The sequence below is a fragment of the Nicotiana tomentosiformis genome, chromosome 7, assembly GCF_000390325.3.
Source record: "Nicotiana tomentosiformis chromosome 7, ASM39032v3, whole genome shotgun sequence".
Taxonomy (NCBI): Eukaryota; Viridiplantae; Streptophyta; class Magnoliopsida; order Solanales; family Solanaceae; genus Nicotiana; species Nicotiana tomentosiformis.
Genome location: NC_090818.1, coordinates 131,219,959 through 131,244,039, shown reverse-complemented (window position 1 = coordinate 131,244,039; position 24,081 = coordinate 131,219,959). Strand labels below are relative to the sequence as shown.

General features: G+C 39.5%; 1 protein-coding gene across 1 annotated transcript; it reads left to right on the top strand.

The window, feature by feature from the left end:
- The first annotated feature begins 6,626 nt into the window (after positions 1-6,626).
- LOC138896386 (uncharacterized) lies at positions 6,627-23,733 on the top strand. Its single transcript, XM_070181192.1, has 8 exons — positions 6,627-6,737; positions 6,795-6,992; positions 7,127-7,243; positions 9,308-9,400; positions 9,488-9,768; positions 13,501-13,669; positions 13,757-14,037; positions 23,535-23,733. Exons 1-8 carry the CDS (start codon positions 6,627-6,629, stop codon positions 23,731-23,733), a joined length of 1,449 nt encoding a protein of 482 aa, XP_070037293.1.
- The last annotated feature ends 348 nt before the right edge of the window (positions 23,734-24,081 follow it).

Sequence of the window (24,081 nt, the reverse complement as noted above, 5' to 3'; positions counted from 1 at the left end):
AAGCTATAAAATATTATAGTCCACAATAACGTCTCATTGAGACTTATCTTGTAATATCTCAAAACAATAGTGTGCACCCCATTATGAGAAATAGGAAATCATTAATGTATATCAGAAACACATAAATATGCTCAGCGTGTCAAAACATCATAAATACATTAGTCATAAATACAGTCAAGACCTACTTTATGTATATGTTATTTAAATATCTTTGGCTGTAAACCTTTCGTTAACGGATCTGCAATCATGAGATCAGTTCTAATATGCTCAAGTGACACTCTTTGTTTCTGAACTTCCTCCTTGACGGTAAAGTACTTTAATTCCATATGTTTGGCACCTTTGGAGTACTTATCGTTCTTAGAGAAGAACACCGCTGCAAAATTATCACATTAAATTTTCAGCGGCTTAGTAATGGTGTCGACAACCCTCCCAAGTCCTGAAATAAAGTTTCCAGAGGGTTTCAAAACTTCCTTCTCGATCTCTCCATTAAGAAATGCAGTTTTCACATCCATTTGGTGTAACTCTAAATCATAATAAGCCACCAAAGCCATAATAATTCTTAACGAGTCTTTCTTTGAAACAGGTGAAAAGGTCTCTTTATAATCAATGCATCCTTTTGAGTATAACCCTTGGCAACAAGTTTGGCTTTATATCGTTCAATATTGCCATTTGAATCACGTTTGGTCTTAAAGACCCATCTACACCCGATTCTTTTAGAACTTTCTAGTAATTCAACGAGATCTCAGACTTTATTGTATTCCATGGAGTTTAACTTTTCCTTCACGGCATCAATCCATTTATCAGACTCATTAGTTTCTATGGCTTGTGAAAATAAGATCGGATCTTTATTAAGACTAATGTCAAAATCTAACTCTTGTAAATAAACCACGTAATCATCTGAAATAGCCGATTTTTTAATTCTTTGAGATTTTCTTAATGGCATTTCTTGTGGTTCATTTGAATCAGATATTTGTGAGTTAGTTTCTTCATGAAGTGTTTCATCCAAATGTTGCTTGGTGTTGTCAAAGAGTTCTTCAACAACTGGAACAATATTTGGTATGTGTGTGGAAGTAGGCACACTCATAGGTAATGGAATATTGACCCTCGCCTCTTTTATTTTCACACTTTATTTTTTCAACACTCTCACTAACTTCACCATTCTCAATGAATCTTGCATTACCGGTTTCAACAATTCTCGAACTATGATTTGGCCAGTAAAACACATACCCTTTAGATTTCTCTAGGTAACCAATAAAGTAACCATTTACTGTTCGAGAATCTAATTTCTTTTCTTGTGGATTATAAACTCTAGCTTTCGATGGGCAACCCCAAATATGCAGGTGCCTTAAACTAGGTTTTCTTTATGTCCACAGTTCAAAAGGAGTCTTTAGAACTGCCTTACTAAGAACCTTGTTTAATAAATATACATTGATTTTAAGAGCATGCATATGAATAATTTGGGTAATGAGGAATTACTTATCATGCTCCTAACCATATCCATAAGTGTTCGATTACGCCTTTCTGCAACACAATTTTGTTGAGGTGTTCCTCGCATAGTATATTGTGCACATATGACATGTTCCTCGAGGAACTTTGCAAATGGACCTGGACATTGTCCTGATTCATTATATTTTTTATAACACTCACCACCTCTAATTATCTAATTATCTTTCAACCTCGTTAACAAACACCTTGAGAGCATCTGTTGCTTGAGATTTTTCTTTCAGCAAATAGATGTATCCATAACGTAAAAAATCATCGATAAAAGTGATAAAATATTTTTTCTCCACTAAAAGATGGAACAACAAAGGGTCCACAAATATCGATGTGTATAATTTCAAAAAGATTGGTGCTTCTTGTGTCAGCTTTCTTACTAAGTTTAGTTTGCTTTCCCTTAATGCAATTCAAACATATATTAAGATCAGTAAAATTTAGATTCAGAAGAATCTCATCCTTTACTAATTTTTCTAACATTTCTTTGGATATATGACCCAAACGTCTATGCCACAAGTAAGCAGAACTTTCATCTAATGAACTACGTTTAATTCCAACATTATGTTGAACAGTAAGAATGGATTGAGAAAAACCAATATAGAGTTTCAATTTATATAAACGATCAACAAGAAAACCAGAACCATAAAAACAACATTCTTATATAAATTGAAACATCTATTTCCAAACTTTAAATCAAATCCAGAAATATCAAGTCTTGAAAGAGAAATCAAATTCCTAGAAACTGAAGGTACATAAAGAGTATGTAATAGATCAAGGTGACGTCCAATCTCCATGATCAAACGATAAGTCCTTATGCCTTCATTTGGAGCCTTCGTACGATTTCCCATGAACAAGAATTCCTTATTTGGATTTGTAGTTTAGATCGTAAGGAATCCCTGCAACGTAGTAGATAAATGAGCAGTAGCACCAGAATCTGGCCACCAAGTATTATTAGGAACTTCTATTAAATTTGATTCGAAACATACAAAAGCACTAATTGTACCTTTCTTTTCGAACCAAGATTTACGTTTTAGGTTATGTTTCAGGCAATCTTTCTGATAGTGTCCTTCCTTGTTACAGAAACGACATATATCTGCCTTATGTTCCTTGTTAGCATCTTGCCACCTTAAATCATTTTTTTAGTCTTCATCATTTACTCAGCTTTAGCAAGTGCTTTCTTATTCTTGAACTCGTTGGCCTTCACTTTAAGTCCTTTACCAGCTCCTTAACCCATGAGGTTAATTGAATGACTCCCTTATTTCTTAAGTCTTGACTCCTCCTGAGTAATCATACTGGACAATTCACTAACATTCCACTTATCCTTAATAGTATTATAGTTAATTTGAAAAGGTCCATACTCAGGAGGCAACGAATTCAGAATAAACTGAACCAAGAAGGAGTCATCAACTTTCATCCCCAAGGTCTGAAGTCTTGCTGCAATGTTAGTCATCTCGATGATATGATTTTTCATACTATGTGACCCATCAAACTTCATGGCCGTGAGTTCAACCATTAGTGTACCAGCGAGAGACTTATCTATAGAATGAAAATATTCTTCCACAAACTTCAGGTATTCCCTCGCACTTTGTGATGACCCAAAATGTCATCTTATATTTTTAAACTCGATACTGCACTCTTAAGCCTTAAAAATCTAATTTTTACCCTCCTCAATTTGCGTGCACAGTCGGGGTATTGGCCTGGAAGGTTTATATATTAAAAACTGATAAAAATAAAAAACAATTCCTTAAAAGTTGATTTTAGTTGACTTCGGTCAACATTTTTAGTAAACGGGCCCGAATCCGTGTTTTTACGGTCCTGGTGGGTCCGTATCGAATTATGAGACCTGGGCGTATGCCCGGAATCGAATTCAGAGGTCCCTAGTTCGAGTTATGAATTTTTGATGAAAATTAAAAGTCTAAAAAATTTATTGTTTTTAAGAATTGGTTGATATTTGGCCTTGTTGATACCAGGCCCGTATTTTGGTTTCGAAGACTGGTATATGTTCAATATAATATTTATGACTCATCTATAAAATTTGGTGAGAAACAGAGTTGATTTGACGTGATTCGGACGTCCTGTCGTGGAAATAGGAATTTTAAAGCTTTCTTGAAAATTTCATTCGATTTGGTGCTAAATTCATTTGTATGATATTTTTAGACTTGTGTGTATGTTTGGTGTGGAGCCCCGAGGGCTCGGGTGAGTTTATGATAGGCTACAGAATGTTTTAGACTTAGAAAATCTTGTGTGTCTATGATGTATCTGGTATCTGATATATTGTGCTTCCCGATCGCGTAGTCACTCTCGCGATCGCGAAGGGGAACTTGGGTTGGGGAGGATTTTACTCTATGTGAACGTGAGAACATGGTCGTGATGCGGAGCATTTGGGTGAGTTGCTCTACGCGAACGCGACCCGTCGAACGTGAACGCATAACTTTAGCTAGGCTGGGTAGAGGACCTGGGAAACTCTATGCGAATGCGAGCCCTGTCTCGTGAACACGAAGGTAAGGCGGGCTAAACCTTCGCGAATGCGTAAAGCCTCCCCAGATCGCGTAAGTCCTTAGGAGGCTTCTCTTCGCGAAAGCGACAATGTTCACGCGATAGTGATGAACACTGTCGCCCAACACTTAAAATAGAATAAAAAACGAGATTTAGCCATTATTTCACATTTTCAAGAACCAAAACGGGCTAGAGGCGATTTTCAAGAGATATTTTCTTCCCCAAAGTGTTGGTAAGTGATTCTAAATCATTTTCCTTCAATTAGCCATTACATTTCATGAATTTTCAACCTAAAATCTAGTGTTTTCATGGTAGAATTAGGAGTTAGGGTAAAAACTAGGGATTTCGGAAATTTAGGGATTTAGACCTCAATTTGAGGTCGGATTCCAAAATCAATTATATATCCGAGCTCGGGGGTGAATGGATAAATTGATTTTGGTCTGAACCTCGGGTTTTGACCAAGCAGGTTCGGAGTTCAATTTTGACTTTTTGGAAAAAAAAATTGGAAAATTTAATTTATGCAAAGTAATTGATTCCTTTAACAATATTTGATATTATTGAGTCATTTTTGAATAGATATGAGTGATTTGGAGGTGAATTCTATTGGAAAAGTTGTGATTGAGAATTAAGTGGCATTCGAAGCAAGGTAAGTGTTGTGTCTAACTTTGACTTGAGGGAATTAGGAACCTCAGATTATTTGTTATGTGAAATTCATGTGAGCGACGTGTATATGAGGTGACGAGTACTTATGCGCTGCCAATTTACCTGTTTTTCATGTTTCTCCCATTTTTCTTATATTGTCTCTTTCTTATGCCGAATTACTACGTGTTTATACTAGTGTTGTTAAATTGATCATTCTTATCATGTTTGCGGATTTGCTGGTGATAATCGAGTGTTTATTTCGAAGTTGAGATTGATATTGTGGAACCAAATATTGAAGTAAGGCTTGTACATGTTATTCTATCTCCCTGTTGTTATTTATGCATTGCATTATGGTAAGGGAGAGTGTTAATGCACGAAGAGTGATGTCGTGCCATATTGTGAGTGTTAATGCATGAAGGGTGATGTCGTGCCATATTGTAAGTGTAAAAGTACGAAGGGTGATGTTGTGCCATATTATGAGTGTTAATGCACGAAGGGTAATGTCGTGCCATGATATGAGAGTTAATGCACGAAGGGTGATGTCGTGCCATGATATGAGAGTTAATGCACGAAGGGTGATGCCGTACCGTTTCTATTGTTTTTATGGTGAGATTGAGAGTAAAAGCACCAAGGGTGATGCCGTGTATTTTTCCTTTACTATATTCGTTGTTTCTGTTGATTCATAGTATATTGGTTGTTCCGGTAATCATTCTGCTGTAGTTCCTTATCTCGTATTTCCCCTAGCATATTTCCCCCTCCCGATATGTCATGCCTAGCTCTTCATTACTGTTATTTGTATATACACTATTAAATTGTACAGATTGATTTGTAGGTGCCTTGCCTTAGCCTCGTCAATACTTCGTTGAGGTTAGGCTCGACACTTACCAGTATATGGGGTGGTTTGTACTGATACTGCACTATGTACTTTTTGTGCAGATTTTGGTACCGGCTCGGGTTGATCGAGATTTTGCTATTGGACCACTATCCAGAGACTCAAGGTAGATATGCCGGCGTTCACAGGCCTTGAAGTCCCCGTCTATCTTTTCTGTTCTACTGTTTATTTCATTCAGATAATTGTATTTCTTTCATGCTATTACTTGTAGTGAATTCTATAATGCTCGTGAATTGTGACTCCAGATCTGGGTTGTAGAAATTAATGTATTTTTTTTTATTATTCCTCACTCACTATATTTCATCTTAGCTAATTGTTGTTATTTACTTAATGGAATAAATATTGATTTAATGATTCTCTAACGTTGGCTTGCCTAGCAAGTGAAATGTTAGGTGCCATCACGGTCCCGACGGTGGGAATCCCGGGTCGTGAAAAGTTGGTATCAGAGCACTAGGTTGCCTAGATATCACGATTCACGAGCAAGCTTAGTATAGTATGGAGAATCGGTACAGAAACGTCTGTGCTTATCTTCTAGAGGCTATGAAGTTTAGGAACAAATTTCACTTCTATTCTCCTTTGCCGTACGATGTTGTTTTTTCAATACTGATTGAACTCTTCTACTCTTATTCTCTTGCAGATGGCAAGAACACGTACCGCTTCCTCAGCTGAGCAGTAACCAGAGCCTCCAGTGGCAGCTCCTACGCGGGGCAAAGGTCGAGGTCGAGGCCGTGCTAGAGGCCGAGGTAGGGACATGGCTCATCCCAGAGTCCGAGCAGCTGCCCCAGCAATGGAGCCTTGGATAGATCTTGACGAGGAGGTTCCATCCCGGACTGTTCCTGCCGGATCAGCTCAGGTTCCGGAGGGTTTTATTGCCACCCTAGTACTTCAGAACGCTTTGGTCCATTTGGTGGGCCTTATGGAGAGTGTGGCCCAGACTGGCGCATTTTCCATGGCACCAGTCGTCTCTCAAGCTGGAAGAGGATCCCAGACTCCCACTACTCCCGCTCCAGAGAGAATATATCCCTAGTATCAGGTTCTAGCAGCTCATCCAGTCGGAGTAGTTCAGCCGGTTATTGCGCCACAGACCGGTGACAGGTCAGCTATGTCTTCTGAGGATTTATGGAGGTTGGACAGGTTTACCAAGCTCTTCCCAGTTCACTTCAGTGGTGCTCCTTCAGATGATCCCCAAGAGTATCTCGACAATTGTCACGAGGTTCTACAGAACATGGGTATAGTGGAGACCAATGGGGTCAATTTTGCTGCATTTTAGATGACTGGTTCCGCTAAGAAATGGTGGAGAGATTATTTGTTGACCAGACCAACTGGGTCGCCTGCTCTTACTTGGGACAAGTTCTCTCAGCTCTTACTAAAGACAGTTTTGCCTATCACATTGAGAGATGAGCATCGCCGTCAGTTTGAGCGTATCCAGCAGGGCAGTATAACTGTTATTCAGTATGAGACCCGTTTTGTGGATTTGGACCGTCATGATATTCTCCTGCTTCCCATAGGGAGAGAGAGAGGATGATGAGGTTTATTGACGGACTTGCTCAGCCTATCAGGTTGCAGATGGATAAAGAGACTGGGAATGAGATTTCTTTTTAGGCGGCTGCCAATGTCGCCAGACAAGTCGAGATGGTTCTTGCTCAGGGGAGTGGTCAAGGGTCTGACAAGAGGCCCTATCACCCTGGAGGATTCAGTGGAGCCTCATCTGGAGTCTGGGTACTTATGGCAGAGACTATCCTCCCAAACCATTTCATTCAGCACTCTAGGTATCCCACAGTGCCTCAGGTGGTCGTGGTCCTCATATGCCTTATTCCGGCCAGCTAGCCTACAGTGCACCACCAGCTCCTATTAGTGCACCTCCACTCCAGAGTTATCTTGGTGGTTACTCAGGTCGACATGGTCAGTTTCAAGGTCAGCAGTCACAACAGTCGAGGTCATGTTATACTTGTTATGATCCGAGGCACATTGCTAGATTTTGCCCTCGGGCAACGGGCATCTCACAGTATCAGAGTTCTCGTGCCATGGTTCCGGCACCAGCTTCTGCACCACCTGCTCATCCACCTAGAAGCAGGGGGTCAGGCAGCCAGAGGTAGAGGCCAGACTGTTAGAGGTGGAGGTCAGGCTGTTAGAGGTGGAGACTAGCCATCTAGAGACCGTCCTAGAGACGTAGTTCAGAGTGGTGGGGCCCAGCCCCCGGTGTTATGTTTTCCCGTCCAGACCTGAGGCTAAGTCATCTGATGTTGTTATCACAGGAATTATTTCAGTTTTCAGTAGAGATGCTTCAGTTCTATTTGATCCGGGGTCTACTTACTCCTATATGTCATCCTGTTTTGCCTAATATTTGGTTGTGCCCCAAAATTCCTTGAGTGATCCTGTGTATGTGTCCATACTAGTGGGATATTCTATTGTTGTAGATAATGTTTATCATTCGTGTGTGGTCACCATTGGGAGTCTTCATACTCGTGTAGATCTTCTACTTCTCGATATGGTTGATTTTGATGTCATACTGGGTATGGATTGGTTGTCACCTTATCATGCTATATTAGATTGTCACTCCAAGATGGTGACTTTAGCCTTGCAGGGGTTGCCCCGATTAGAGTGGAGAGGGACTCCTGGCCGTTCTACCGGAAGGGTTATCTCTTATGTGAAGGCTCGACATATGGTCGAGAAGGGGTGTCTAGCTTACTTGGCTTATGTCCATGATTCTAGAGCGGATGTTCCTTCCATGTAGTCAGTGCTGGTAGTTTGTGAGTTTCCAGAGGTGTTTCCTGCAGATATGTCGGGGATGTCACCCAATAAGGATATTTATTTCTACATTGATTTGGCTCCGGGCACTCATCTCATTACCAATCCGCCATACCGCATGGCCCCGCTAGAGTTAAAAGAATTGAAGGAACAGTTGCAAGATTTGCTTGATAAGGGCTTCATTAGACCTAGTGTCTCGCCCTGGGGTGCACCTGTGTTGTTTGTGAAGAAGAAAGATGGATCGATGAGAATGTGTATAGATTATCGGCAGTTGAACAAGGTCACCATCAACAACTAATATCCATTGCTGAGGATTGATGATTTATTTGATCAGCTTCAGGGTGCCAAGGTGTTTTCGAAGAATGACTTGCGATCTGGCTACCATCAGTTGAGGATTAGGGCATCTAATGTCCCTAAGACAACTTTTCAGACTCTGTATGGGCATTATGAGTTTCTAGTGATGTCATTTGGGCTCACAAATTCCCCAGCAGTATTCATCGATTTGATGAACCGGGTGTTCAAGTCCTACTTGGATTCCTTTGTGATTGTGTTTATTGATGATATCTTAATATACTCCCACAGCTGAGAGGAGCATAAACAGCACCTTCGGATCGTTATTCAGACTCTGAGAGACAACCAGTTATATGCTAAGTTCTCAAAATGTGAGTTTTGGTTGAGTTTAGTTACTTTCTTGGGTCACGTTGTATTATCATAGGGTATTCAGGTGGATCCTAGGAAGAATGAGGTAGTTCAGAACTAGCCTAGTACCCCATCAGCTACAGAGATCTATAGTTTCTTGGGATTGGCAGGTTATTACCGTTGGTTTATGGAGGAGTTTTCATCTATAGCAGCCCCGTTGACCAGGTTGACTAGAAGGGTGCCCCATTCAGGTAGTCAGACGAGTGTGAGACGAGCTTCCAGAAGCTCAAGACAACTTTGACTACGGCACCGGTATTGGTGTTACCCACAGGTTCAGGATCTTATACAGTATATTGTGATGCATCTCGTATTGGTCTGGGTGCGGGATTGATGCAGGGTGGCAAGGTTATTGCATATGCTCCGCGGCAACTGAAGGTTAACGAGAAGAATTACTATGTTTATGATCTAGAGCTGGCAGCTATTGTTCACGTGCTGAAGATTTAGAGGTACTATCTTTACAGCGTGCCATGTGAGGTATTCACGGATCATCGGAGCTTGCAGTATTTGTTCAAGCAGAAGGAGCTCAATTCGAGGCAAAGAAGGTGGTTTGAGATATTGAAAGACTATGATATAACCATATTGTATTATCTCGAGAAGGCCAATGTGGTGGCCGACGCTTTGAGTAGAAAGACAGCTAGTATGGGTAGCCTTGCATATATTCCAATTGGTGAGAGACCCCTTGCATTGGATGTTCAGGCCTTGGCAAATGAGTTTGTGAGGTTGGATATTTCTCAGCTCAGCTATGTTCTAGCTTGTACAGCTACTCAGTCTTCCTTGTTTGAGCGCATCAAAGATCGGTAGTATAACGATCCTCATTTGCTTGTTCTTAGAGACACGGTGTGGCACGGTGGTACCAAGCAGGTTACTATTGGATATGATGGAGTTTTGAGGATGCAAGTTCGTAATTGTGTGCCTAATGCGAAGGGACTTTGTGAGTTGATTCTTGAGGAGGCCCACAGTTCTCGGTATTCTATCTATCCGGGCGCCGCCAAGATGTATCAGGACTTGCGGCAGCATTATTGGTAGAGGAGAATGAAGAAGGATATAGTTGCTTATGTAGCTTGGTGTCTAAATTGTCACCAAGTAAAGTACGAGCATTAGAGACCTGGTGGTTTGCTTAAGAAGATAGAGATTCCTGAGTGAAAGTGGGAGCGCATCACTATGGATTTCGTTGTTGGACTCCCATGGACTCAGAGAAAGTTCAATGTTGTTTGCGTCATTGTGGGCAGGATGACTAAGTCAACGCACTTCATTCTTGTTGCAGTTTCATATTCTTCAGAGCGGTTGGCAGAGATTTACATTCGTAAGATCGTCCATCTCCATAGTGTGCCCGTGCCTATCATTTCTGATCAAGGTACGCAGTTCACCTCGCACTTCTGGAGGACAGTATAACGTGATTTGGGTACGCGGGTTGAGTTGAGCATGGTATTTCATCCTCAGATGGACGGGCAGTCCGAGCGCACTATTCATATCTTGGAGGATATGCCCCGCGCATGTGTTATAGATTTCGGAGGATCGTGGGATCAGTTCTTGTCTTTTGCAGAGTTTGCCTACAACAACAACTACCAGTCGAGCTTTCAGATGGCTCCCTTTGAGGAATTATATGGTAGGCGGTGCCGGTCGCCATTTGGGTGGTTCGAGCTGGGAGAGGCTCAGTTGTTGGGCACATACTTAGTACATGATGCCTTGGATAAGGTCAAGATTATTCAGGATCGACTTTGCACAGCTCAGTCTAGGTAGAAGAGTTATGCCGGCCGTAGGGTTCGTGATGTTGCATTCATGGTCGGGGAGAGAGTGTTGCTTCGGGTATCACCCATGAAGGGTATGATGAGGTTCATGAAGAAGGACAAGTTGAGCCCTAGGTATATCAGACCTTTTGAGATTCTGGAGAGAGTGGGGGAAGTGGCTTACAGGCTTGCGTTTCCACCTAGTTTAGCAGTTGTTCATCCGGTATTCCATGTGTCCACGCTTCGAAATTATAACGGTGATCCATCCCATGGGTTAGATTTCAGCTCTGTCCAGTTGGACAAGGGTTTGACTTACGAAGAGGAGCTGGTGGCTATTCTAGCCCAGCAGGTTCGCCAATTGAGATCAAAGAGTTACCCTTCAGTTCGAGTGCAGTGGAGAGGTCAACCTGTTGAGGCAGCTATTTGGGAGTCCGAGTCCGATATGCGGAATAGATATCCCCACCTTTTCACTATCTCATGTACTTTTCTATGTCCGTTCGAGGACGAACAATTATTTTAGAGGTGGAGAATGTGATGACCCAAAAGGTCATCTTATACTTTTGAACTTGATACTGCACTCTTAAGACCTAAAAATCTCATTTAACCCTCATTGATTTGCGTGCATAGTCCGAGTATTGCCACAAAAGGTTTATATGTTAAAAACTAATAAAAACAAGTATTTTTGCCTTAAAAGTTCATTTCGGTCAACGTTATTGGTAAACGGGCCCGAATTCGTATTTTGACGGTCCCGATTGGTTCGTATCAAATTATGAGACCTGGCGTATGTCCGGAATCAAATTCGGAGGTCTCTAGCTCGAGTTCTGATTTTTAATGTAAATTAAAAGTCTAAACAATTTATTATTTTTAAGAATTGGTTGATATTTGGCCTTGTTGAAACCGATCCCATATTTTTGTTCCGGATCCCGGTATAGGTCCAATATAATATTTATGACTTATCCGTAAATTTTTGGTGAGAAACGGAGTTGATTTGACGTGATTTAGACGTTCGGTTGTGGAAATAGGAATTTTAAAGCTTTCTTGAAAATTTCATTCGATATGGTGCTAAATTCGTAATTCTAGGTATTATTTTGGCGATTTGATCGCGCGAGCAAGTTCGTATGATTTTTTTAGACTTGTGTGCATGTTTGGTTTAGAGCCCCTAGGGCTCGGGTGAGTTTCGGATAGGCTACGGGGTGTTTTAGACTTAGAAAATCTGGTGTGTCTATGATTTATCTGGTATCTGATATGTTGTGCTTCGCGATCACGAAAGGGAACGTGGGTTGGGAAGGATTTTACTATGCACGAACACGAGACCATGGTTGCGAACGTGAAGCATTGGGAGGAGTTGCTCTACGTTAACGCGACCCGTCGAATGTGAATGCATAGCTTTAGCTAGGTTGGGCAGAGGACCTAGGAAACTCTATGCGAACGCGAGCCTTGTCTCGCGAACGCGAAGGTACCTTCGCCAACGCGTAAAGCCTTCCACGATCGTGTAAGTTCTTAGGATGCTGCTCATCGCGAACGCGACAGTGATCACGCGATCGCGATGAATATTGTCGCCAAACACTTACAACATAATCAAAAACGGGATTTAGCCATTATTTCACATTTTCAAGAACCAAACGGGCTAGAGGCGATTTTCAAGAGATATTTTCTTTCCCAAATTGTTGGTAAGTGATTTTAAACCATTTTCTTTCAATTACCCATTACATTTCATGAATTTTCAACCTAAAATCTAGAGTTTTCACGGTAGAATTAGGGGTTTGGGTTGAAACTTGGGATTTCGAAAATTTGGGGATTTAGACCTCAATTTGAGGTCAGATTCCAAAACAAATTTTATATCCGGGCTCGGGAGTGAATGGGTAAATGGATTTTGGTTTGAACCTCGGGTTTTGACTAAGCGGGCCCGGGGTCGATGTTTGACTTTATGGAGAATGAGAAATTTAATTTATGCAATGTAATTGATTCCTTTAGCAATATTTGATATTATTGAGTCATTTTTGAATAGATACGAGTGGTTTGGAAGTAAATTCTAAAGGAAAAACTGTGATTGAGAATTAAGTGGCCTTCGGAGCAAGGTAAGTGTTGTGTCTAACTTTGACTTGAGGGAATTAGGAACCTCTAACTATTTTTATGTGAAATTCATGTGAGCAGCGTGTATGTGAGGTGACGAGTACTTATGCGCCGCTAATTTACCTGTTTTCCATGTTTCTCCCATTTTTCTTATATTGTCTCTTTCCTATGCCTAATTACTACGTGTATATAGTAGTGTTAAATTGATCGTTCTTATCATGATTACGAATTTTTTTGGTGATAATCGAGTATTTATTTCGAAGTTGAGATTGATATTGTGGAACCAAATGTTAAAGTAAGGCTTGTACTTGTTATTCTATCTCCCTGTTGTTATTTATGCATTGCATTATGGTAAGGGAGAGTGTTAATGCACGAAGGGTAATGCCGTGCCATATTGTGAGTGTTAATGCACGAAGGGTAACACCGTGCCATATTGTTAGTGTAAAAGCACGAAGGGTTGATGTCGTGCCATATTGTGAGTGTTAATGCACGAAGGGTGATGTCGTGCCATGATATGAGAGTTAATGCACTATGGGTGATGCCATGTCGTTTCTATTGTTTTTATGGTGAGAGACCCCTTGCATTGGATGTTCAGGCCTTGGCAAATGAGTTTGTGAGGTTGGATATTTCTCAGCTCAGCTGTGTTCTAGCTTGTACAGCTACTCAGTCTTCCTTGTTTGAGAGCATCAAAGATCGGTAGTATAACGATCCTCATTTGCTTGTTCTTAGAGACACGGTGTGGCACGGTGGTGCCAAACAGGTTACTATTGGATATGATGGAGTTTTGAGGATGCAAGGTCGTAATTGTGGCAAGGTTATTGCATATGCTCCGCGGCAACTGAAGGTTAACGAGAAGAATTACTATGTTTATGATCTAGAGCTGGCAGCTATTGTTCACGTGCTGAAGATTTAGAGGTACTATCTTTACAGCGTGCCATGTGAGGTATTCACGGATCATCGGAGCTTGCAGTATTTGTTCAAGCAGAAGGAGCTCAATTCGAGGCAAAGAAGGTGGTTTGAGATATTGAAAGACTATGATATAACCATATTGTATTATCTCGAGAAGGCCAATGTGGTGGACGACGCTTTGAGTAGAAAGACAGCTAGTATGGGTAGCCTTGCATATATTCCAATTGGTGAGAGACCCCTTGCATTGGATGTTCAGGCCTTGGCAAATGAGTTTGTGAGGTTGGATATTTCTCAGCTCAGCTGTGTTCTAGCTTGTACAACTACTCAGTCTTCCTTGTTTGAGCGCATCAAAGATCGGTAGTATAACGATCCTCATTTGCTTGTTCTTAGAGACACGGTGTGGCACGGTGGTGCCAAGCAGGTTACTATTGGATATGATGGAGTTTTGAGGATGCAAGGTCGTAATTGTGTGCCTAATGCGAAGGGACTTTGTGAGTTGATTCTTGAGGAGGCCCACAGTTCTCGGTATTCTATCTATCCGGGCGCCGCCAAGATGTATCAGGACTTGCGGCAGCATTATTGGTAGAGGAGAATGAAGAAGGATATAGTTGCTTATGTATCTTGGTGTCTAAATTGTCACCAAGTAAAGTACGAGCATTAGAGACCTGGTTGTTTGCTTAAGAAGATAGAGATTCCTGAGTGAAAGTGGGAGCGCATCACTATGGATTTCGTTGTTGGACTCCCACGGACTCAGAGAAAGTTCAATGTTGTTTGCATCACTGTGGGCAGGATGACTAAGTCAGCGCACTTCATTCTTGTTGCAGTTTCATATTCTTCAGAGCGGTTGGCAGAGATTTACATTCGTAAGATCGTCCATCTCCATAGTGTGCCCGTGCCTATCATTTCTGATCAAGGTACGCAGTTCACCTCGCACTTCTGTAGGACAATATAACGTGATTTGGGTACGCGGGTTGAGTTGAGCATGGTATTTCATCCTCAGATGGACGGGCAGTCCGAGCGCACTATTCATATCTTGGAGGATATGCCCCGCGCATGTGTTATAGATTTCGGAGGATCGTGGGATCAGTTCTTGTCTTTTGCAGAGTTTGCCTACAACAACAACTACCAGTCGAGCTTTCAGATGGCTCCCTTTGAGGAATTATATGGTAGGCGGTTCCGGTCGCCAGTTGGGTGGTTCGAGCTGGGAGAGGCTCAGTTGTTGGGCACATACTTAGTACATGATGCCTTGGATAAGGTCAAGATTATTCAGGATCGACTTTGCACAGCTCAGTGTAGGTAGAAGAGTTATGTCGGTCGTAGGGTTCGTGATGTTGCATTCATGGTCGGGGAGAGAGTGTTGCTTCGGGTATCTCCCATGAAGGGTATGATGAGGTTCATGAAGAAGGACAAGTTGAGCCCTAGGTATATCAGACCTTTTGAGATTCTGGAGAGAGTGGGGGAAGTGGCTTACAGGCTTGCGTTTCCACCTAGTTTAGTAGTTGTTCATCCGGTATTCCATGTGTCCACGCTTCGAAATTATAACGGTGATCCGTCCCATGGGTTAGATTTCAGCTCTGTCCAGTTGGACAAGGGTTTGACTTACGAAGAGGAGCTGGTGGCTACTCTAGCCCAGCAGGTTCGCCAATTGAGATCAAAGAGTTACCCTTCAGTTCGAGTGCAGTGGAGAGGTCAATCTGTTGAGGCAGCTATTTGGGAGTCCGAGTCCGATATGCGGAGTAGATATCCCCACCTTTTCACTATCTCATGTACTTTTCTATGTCCGTTCGAAGACGAACAATTATTTTAGAGGTGGAGAATGTGATGACCCAAAAGGTCATCTTATACTTTTGAACTAGATACTGCACTCTTAAGACCTAAAAATCTCATTTTACCCTCCTTGATTTGCGTGCATAGTCTGAGTATTGCCCCAGAAGGTTTATATGTTAAAAACTAATAAAAACAAGTATTTTTGCCTTAAAAGTTCATTTCGGTCAACGTTATTGGTAAACGGGCCCGAATTCGTATTTTGACGGTCCCGATTGGTCCGTATCAAATTATGAGACCTGGCGTATGTCCGGAATCAAATTCGGAGGTCTCTAGCTCGAGTTCTGATTTTTAATGAAAATTAAAAGTCTAAACAATTTATTATTTTTAAGAATTGGTTTATATTTGGCCTTGTTGAAACCGATCCCATATTTTGGTTCCGGATCCCGGTATAGGTCCAATATAATATTTATGACTTATCCGTAAATTTTTGGTGAGAAACAGAGTTGATTTGACGTGATTTAGATGTCCGGTTGTGAAAATAGGAATTTTAAAGCTTTCTTGAAAATTTCATTCGATATGGTGCTAAATTCGTAATTCTAGGTATTATTTTGGCGATTTGATCGCGCGGGCAAGTTCGTATGATTTTTTTAGACTTGTGTGCATGTTTGGTTTAGAGCCCCTAGGGCTCGGGTGAGTTTCAGATAGGCTACGGGGTGTTTTAGACTTAGAAAATCTGGTGTGTCTATGATTTATCTGGTATCTGATATGTTGTGCTTCGCGATCACGAAAGGGAACGTGGGTTGGGAAGGATTTTACTATGCACGAACACGAGACCATGGTTGCGAACGTGAAGCATTGGGAGGCGTTGCTCTACGTTAACGCGACCCGTCGAATGTGAATGCATAGCTTTAGCTAGGTTGGGCAGAGGACCTAGGAAACTCTATGCGAACGCGAGCCTTGTCTCGCGAACGCGAAGGTACCTTCGCCAACGCGTAAAGCCTTCCACGATCGTGTAAGTTCTTAGGATGCTGCTCATCGCGAACGCGACAGTGATCACGCGATCGCGATGAATATTGTCGCCAAACACTTACAACATAATCAAAAACGGGATTTAGCCATTATTTCACATTTTCAAGAACCAAACGGGCTAGAGGCGATTTTCAAGAGATATTTTCTTTCCCAAATTGTTGGTAAGTGATTTTAAACCATTTTCTTTCAATTACCCATTACATTTCATGAATTTTCAACCTAAAATCTAGAGTTTTCACGGTAGAATTAGGGGTTTGGGTTGAAACTTGGGATTTCGAAAATTTGGGGATTTAGACCTCAATTTGAGGTCAGATTCCAAAACAAATTTTATATCCGGGCTCGGGAGTGAATGGGTAAATGGATTTTGGTTTGAACCTCGGGTTTTGACTAAGCGGGCCCGGGGTCGATTTTTGACTTTATGGAGAATGGGAAATTTAATTTATGCAATGTAATTGATTCCTTTGGCAATATTTGATATTATTGAGTCATTTTTGAATAGATACTAGTGGTTTGGAGGTAAATTCTAAAGGAAAAACTGTGATTGAGAATTAAGTGGCCTTCGGAGCAACGTAAGTGTTGTGTCTAACTTTGACTTGAGGGAGTTAGGAACCTCTAACTATTTTTATGTGAAATTCATGTGAGCAGCGTGTATGTGAGGTGACGAGTACTTATGCGCCGCTAATTTACCTGTTTTCCATGTTTCTCCCATTTTTCTTATATTGTCTCTTTCCTATGCCTAATTACTACGTGTATATAGTAGTGTTAAATTGATCGTTCTTATCATGATTACGAATTTTTTGGTGATAATCGAGTATTTATTTCGAAGTTGAGATTGATATTGTGGAACCAAATGTTGAAGTAAGGCTTGTACTTGTTATTCTATCTCCCTGTTGTTATTTATGCATTGCATTATGGTAAGGGAGAGTCTTAATGCACGAAGGGTAATGCCGTGCCATATTGTGAGTGTTAATGCACGAAGGGTAACACCGTGCCATATTGTTAGTGTAAAAGCACGAAGGGTTGATGTCGTGCCATATTGTGAGTGTTAATGCACGAAGGGTGATGTCGTGCCATGATATGAGAGTTAATGCACTATGGGTGAAGCCATGTCGTTTCTATTGTTTTTATGGTGAGATTGAGAGTAAAAGAACCAAGGGTGATGTCATGCATTTTTCCTTTACTGTATTCATTGTTTCTATTGATTCATAGTATATTGGTTGTTCCATTTATCATTCAGTTGTAGTTCCTTATCTCGTATTTCCCCTAGCATATTTTTCCCTCCCGATTTTTTCTGTCTAGCTCTTCATTACTTTTATTTGTATATACACTGTTAAATTGTACAGATTGATTTGTAGGTGCCTTGCCTTAGCCTCGTCACTACTTCATCGAGGTTAGGCTCGACACTTACCAGTACATAGGATCGGTTGTACTGATACTGCACTCTGCACTTTCTGTGCAGATTTTTGTACCGGCTCGAGTTGATCGAGATTTTGCTATTGGACCGCTATCCAAAGACTTAAGGTATATCTGTCAGTGTTCACAGACCTTGAAGTCCCCGTCTATCCTTTCTGTTCTACTGTTTCTTTCATTCAGACAGTTGAATTTCTTTCACACTATTATTTGTAGTGAATTCTAGATTGCTCGTGAATTGTGACTCCATATACAGGTGGTAGAAATTAATCCAGTTTATTTTTTTTTATATTATTCCTTATTCACTATATTTCATCTGAGCTAATTGTTGTTATTTACTTAATGGAATAAAGATTGGTTTAATGATTATCTAACGTTGGCTTGCTTAGCAAGTGAAATGTTAGCCGCCATCACGGTCCCGACGGTGGTAATCCCGGGTCGTGACACACTTTTTGTTTGAGGAATAGTACTCTTAATGTTATTGGCAATACTAATTCGCATAAACATAAGGCTTAGCTTGTTAGAGCATTTCCATGCTTTATGAAAAGACTTCTCATCCGCACTGCTTTTATTAGTAATGGCAGCGGGCTTATCATTCAACAGAGCCAAGTTTAGATCCATTACACCTAAACGGAACTAGACTTGTTCTTTCCATTCATGGAAGTTCAATCCATTGAACACAATAACAGATGAAGCATGCGAATGAAAATGAATAGCTGCAAAATAGATAATACATGCTCACAAATCAATATGGATTCAACAGAATCGTTAAAGCATATCGCAATTCTCCTTTGGGTAAATATTACGACATACTATCATAAGTTAAATGTCATTTAGTCATTAATAGGAAATTAAATATTTTTAACAAAACATATATGACATCTTTGGACAGACAATATATATTTGATTAAGAATATTAATTTACCTCATTATATTCATTATTCATATAATGATTGATCCACCTTTGGGTAAATTCTTAAGCTCTAGCAATAGTGAAAATTAATTTATGCACTAATTTTCAATTATAGGCATTTCATTAATTTCAGGATAAACTATAATTTTATGTATGCATACTTTTGATAAACATACTAGTTTGGCTACTTTGGTGACTAACAAACTATATAAACATAAATGCACACATAAAATAAGCATCAGGAAATTTTATGCATGTGATTTTTTAAAACAATTTAGTTTGATCACTTTGGTGACTAACAAACTATATTTAACATAATCACATACATAAAATAAATAATAACTGACTTTATCAACTAATAGCCCAATCAAATTACTTTATGGCCAAGGCAAAACTGTAATGAATTCTAAATCAACTTATGGAAAATTACTTTTAAAAACAAAAATAATTTATTATGGGCTTAGAAAGTTGAGACACAATATCTACTTCAAAGGTCACGTTACTTTACTGGTAAGATTGTGGAGTAATTTAATCCCCGAGGTTTAGATTCCCAGTACAACACATTAGCTACTTTACTTTTTTATTAGCCAATTATCATTAATTGTGTACTACTACTTTATGGGTAAGTATTAACTTTAGGTGTCACATAAAACTCTAAGAAAAGGTAATCAACTAGCGTTCAAGATCATTAAACTTTCATTGTTCAACCTTCAAACTAATTACATATTTACGGCCAACACTAGGAAAGCAAATGCAAAAACGTAAGATAAAAGAATTACAAATTATTTGATTCTTTTCCCATTAATTTATTATCCATTGATACATTCGATTTCCACAAACAGAGATATCTACAAGAATCAGTAGCGAATAAAGGTTTGGTATGATTTCTTAATTACCGTATGTATACATAATTTCAAAACAACAACTCATTCGCAAAAGTTTATTATTTTCAATGAAGATTATCAGTTCAAGTAATCCAAGCTCTGATACCACATGTAAACATAAACTTAATTCATATCAGGATCTTAAAGATGATAATCTTACACAAAATTATTACAGAAAGCATAGCTGAATCGTAAGTCATTATCACGAAGCGGAAGTGTTAATTGGAATTGGTTTCTCACCCCTTGCCCTAGCCTTCGTTACCGCTGACTTTAGTGATCAAAGATAGAATAAAAAAAATACGATAACCCTAATAGGTAGGGAGATGACCAATTTATAGAGGTTCTCACTTAATCTGATACGTTCATCAAATAACCAATCGGATAGATGAGATTTGCTCTTTAATTAAATATTAATTACTGGCCTTAAACCTATTGGGCACACACGTAGAAAAACTTACAATTGCCACTAGCCTCATGTGGGTGCGAGTGTACCCATACATGCATGTGGAGAAATAAAACAACCAATTTTCTTGCATGTTTTTGAATAGTCCACACATACCGCCTATGAGCAGGGCGTCACACAAAACATCATTAATATATAATTTGTAGTAACCTGTTGTTGGACTCTTGGTAGGTGTTATTTAATGTAGATGGTTCTTTGTGAGGCCGAGGATAACGTTGCGTCGGTTAAAACTTTTATTCCAAAGATCGTATGAAAACTAGAATTTTGTTAATTTTCCTTTTTCTATTGATATTATGACTCTTTTATACACTGAGGATAGCCTTTAATTTGTTTTTTCCATCAAAATATGCTCGTATCTCAGCAAAATAAATTAGAGCTCCCAGTGAATTAAATGAAGAAAGAAATATATAATATATAATCTTTATGTAGTTCAAAAGATACATAGTTTAGATATTAAAAACTTAATATTATCATTGAGAAATATAATAGATTTTATAATATTAGTAATAGAGCACCCATGGACCATGGTAATTTAATAACTTTAGTAAGTAGATGCAATTATGATTTTGAAACAAATAAATATAGCTGAATTTAAAATTTAAGTTTATCAACGACATCTAGGGGACTAATATAGGAGATAGAGTTTATAAATTTTCCATATTTTTATATTTGACAATGTGAGACGATGGTCTAACTTTGCTCAATTTTCTTTTCTTTTTATGCATCATTCGACCAATACTCGAGAGGTTTAATTCCTTTATTTTTAAATTTAAATGCAGACTAGACATAATAAGTTAGTGTTAATGAGTGCCACAATCATCGCTTAATGCGACTTATAAGCGCAATTGTAAATTGCGACTTATAAGCGCAATTGTAAATTGTGACTTATAAGCGCAATTGTAAATTGCGACTTATATATAGTGTAAGCATTTAAATTTTATAGAATTTAAATCGATAAAATAACTTGGACTATATTTTAGTATACTAGTTCAAATAAATATTATGGCTAATATAATTGGATTAATTACTTAAGTCCAATAAATATTGACTGGGCTAGCCCATTTAATTGGGTTACAAATAATGAGCCCACTTCATTAGGCCCAATAAGTCATCTTCCTAGAGGCCTAGTTTGGAGCCACATGTCAAATGACGTGGCATGCCAAGTCGAACGGAAGAGCCAATACGATCATGCCACGTGTCAAAATGACAAGGCATGTCATGTCAAATTAAATGGCCAATGAAATTGTACCACATGTGCAAGTGACATGTTTTGGCCAATCAAATACAACCTTGTCACACTTCAATCTGATTGGTCGGAAAAAGTTGTTCTTACCATAACTCTTCAACCTTGTCACCTCTCATCTCAACTTTTCAAATCACCAAAGTTCAAGAACATTGAAATGGCTTCACATAAAATTTTCTCCATATCAACTTCTATTAAGGCTGCTAATTCTAAGTTCTTTGCCAATGTGGAAAGTATACTCGATATTACCTTTGAAAGCTTTGAGCCAGTTACAAGGAGAAAAGCAAGCTCTTCGGGATAACAAGCACTCCAAGTGTCGTCCGTATCAACCCCTATTTTGGGATCGTCATCCTCAAAAGGATTAAGATCTTCTATAAGCACGACCCAAAAAAGGAACGACGTTGCCGAAGTGATTGAAAAGATTGTTGCCCAACTTAGTTTATTTAAGTCCAAGAAACCTTTCATGCAAACCGATGATGATGACTTGAGCACTGGATCTACTATAGCCTCTATTAATGCGACCTCTGATCTCTATCCCAATTATGACCTATATCATTCTTCATCCTCTACGTCGATTGATGTTAGGCCAAAATGCTATACTTTTAGCACATTACACGCCCTATATTTTGTTGGTTTAGTGAGTTATTGTGCGATAATTGCGCTAATTTGTATTGTGTTATGTGTGGGAATATCGAAATGTATCATCGAATGAAAGTTGCACAAAACGTGCACAAACAACGCAAGAAAAGAACCAAAAACATCAAGTACCCAAATCGTGCTACATACCAGGATTTGCGAGGTCTATAACCAGGTTGACCGTGCTATAGGAAGTCTATAGCCAGGTCGACCGCGCTATAGACTAGGCTTCGTGAGGTCTATAGCCAAGTTGATCGCGCTATAGACCAGGCTTCGCGAGGTCTATAGCATGGTCGACCTGGCTATAGATGAGGCTTCACGAGGTCTATAGCCAGGTTTATTGCGCTACAAACCAAGTTTCGCGAGGTCTATAGCATGGTAATTAAAAGTCAGGGGTTAAAAGACCCAAACCCAAATTTGGACAAGGGGGTTGACATAAATACTCTCCAAACGAGTTATTCTAGGGTTGGACATGATTTTGGAGAATAAAAAGCCTGCCAAGCATTGTGGAGCAAGAATCAAACGAGTTTTTCCTTCCTTTATCTCTTTATTTTTTAGTTTAATATCTTTGAACATTATGTTGATTATTATTGTATTTATGAGTAGCTAAACTCTTTAATCTAAGGTTTGATGGAACCTATTGGAGGTTGATTCTCTACTGCGTTTAATATAGATTTGCCTTTGATTTTTCTCTGCTTGTTTAACTATATTTTCACTATTATTAATTGAAGAGCTCTCAATTAACTATGCCTATTCAGTGTGTATTTTGCTCGAGAGAGAGAGAGAGCGCGAGAGAGAGAGAGAGAGTACACATTTAGGTAGTTGTTGAACAACACCATTCCTAACGTAGTTGAGAGATCGATACGGAGGGTTTAAAGGCGAGATTAGATATAACAAAGTCTTGGTGCGATCCTAGTGAGCGGTAAATTTGTGCGAGCTAGCGTAATTTGAGAGAATACGTCTAGTAAATTATAGTAGTTTCTTGAGAGAGAGAGAGAGAGAGAGAGAGAGAGCTACGACAATCAAAGTACTCACGATTGGTAGAGAATATTTAGGCAAATTCATAGAAAACGTAGTGGGAAAGATTCCGATAATATGGAAAATCATAACCTTAGACTCTTCCAAATCTTCTCTACAATACTTGCTTTGTTAGTAATAAATTATTGCTTTTTAACTACTTTGATCTTAGTTAGTAAACTCTCAAATTTTTTATTTAATATTTCTGAAGGTTGATTACTTGAATTCGTGCAAAGTTATTAGTTGTAATTAGCACGTTATTTCCATGTGGGATTCGACTACGGACTTGTAAACCGGATTATATTTGCAACGACCGCTAGACCTCTTAGGAGGCATAGTTGGACGTGATCAAATTTTAACGTCGTTGTCGGGGAAAGCAACAATGTTACTATTTATAACTATAAGAATTGTTAGGATTCTTAGTTTAGTCAATTTTCTCCATTTTTATTCATTACATTGAAATTCTAACATTTATGGTCTTGTATGTTATAGATGTATGCCTAGTAACTCTTCAAGAATTGGTGAATTGTTTGAAGCATTACCGGATCCTCAGAAAACTTTTAAGGCATTAAACCGTGCAAACAAGAAAGACAAACAACAACATCACACAAGAGAACAAATTGAACCAGACATGGGTGACGCTTTGGATAATCAAAACAATCGAAACAAGGTGAATGCCCCGAATAATTAGGGTATGGCACCTTTTGTGCCAGAAGCAGCTTTGTATGATTGGGAACAACCCACCGCTGAAAATTTGGCAACTGTAATTGCAGTTCCTCGGATACAAGCAGAGTCATTTCAAATCACAAACAACATGCTACATATGCTGTAAAATAAGAGACTATTCTCCGGGTCTTACATTGATGATCCACAACAACATATGAAAATTTTTCTGTCAATTTATGTCACGCAAAGGCAACCGAATGTGAAACCGGAAGCACTAATACTGTTGTTATTTCCATTCTCAGTGACAAGAGAAGAACATACTTTGATTAATTCTCTCCACATAACTTCCATCACCACTTGGGAGGAATTACTC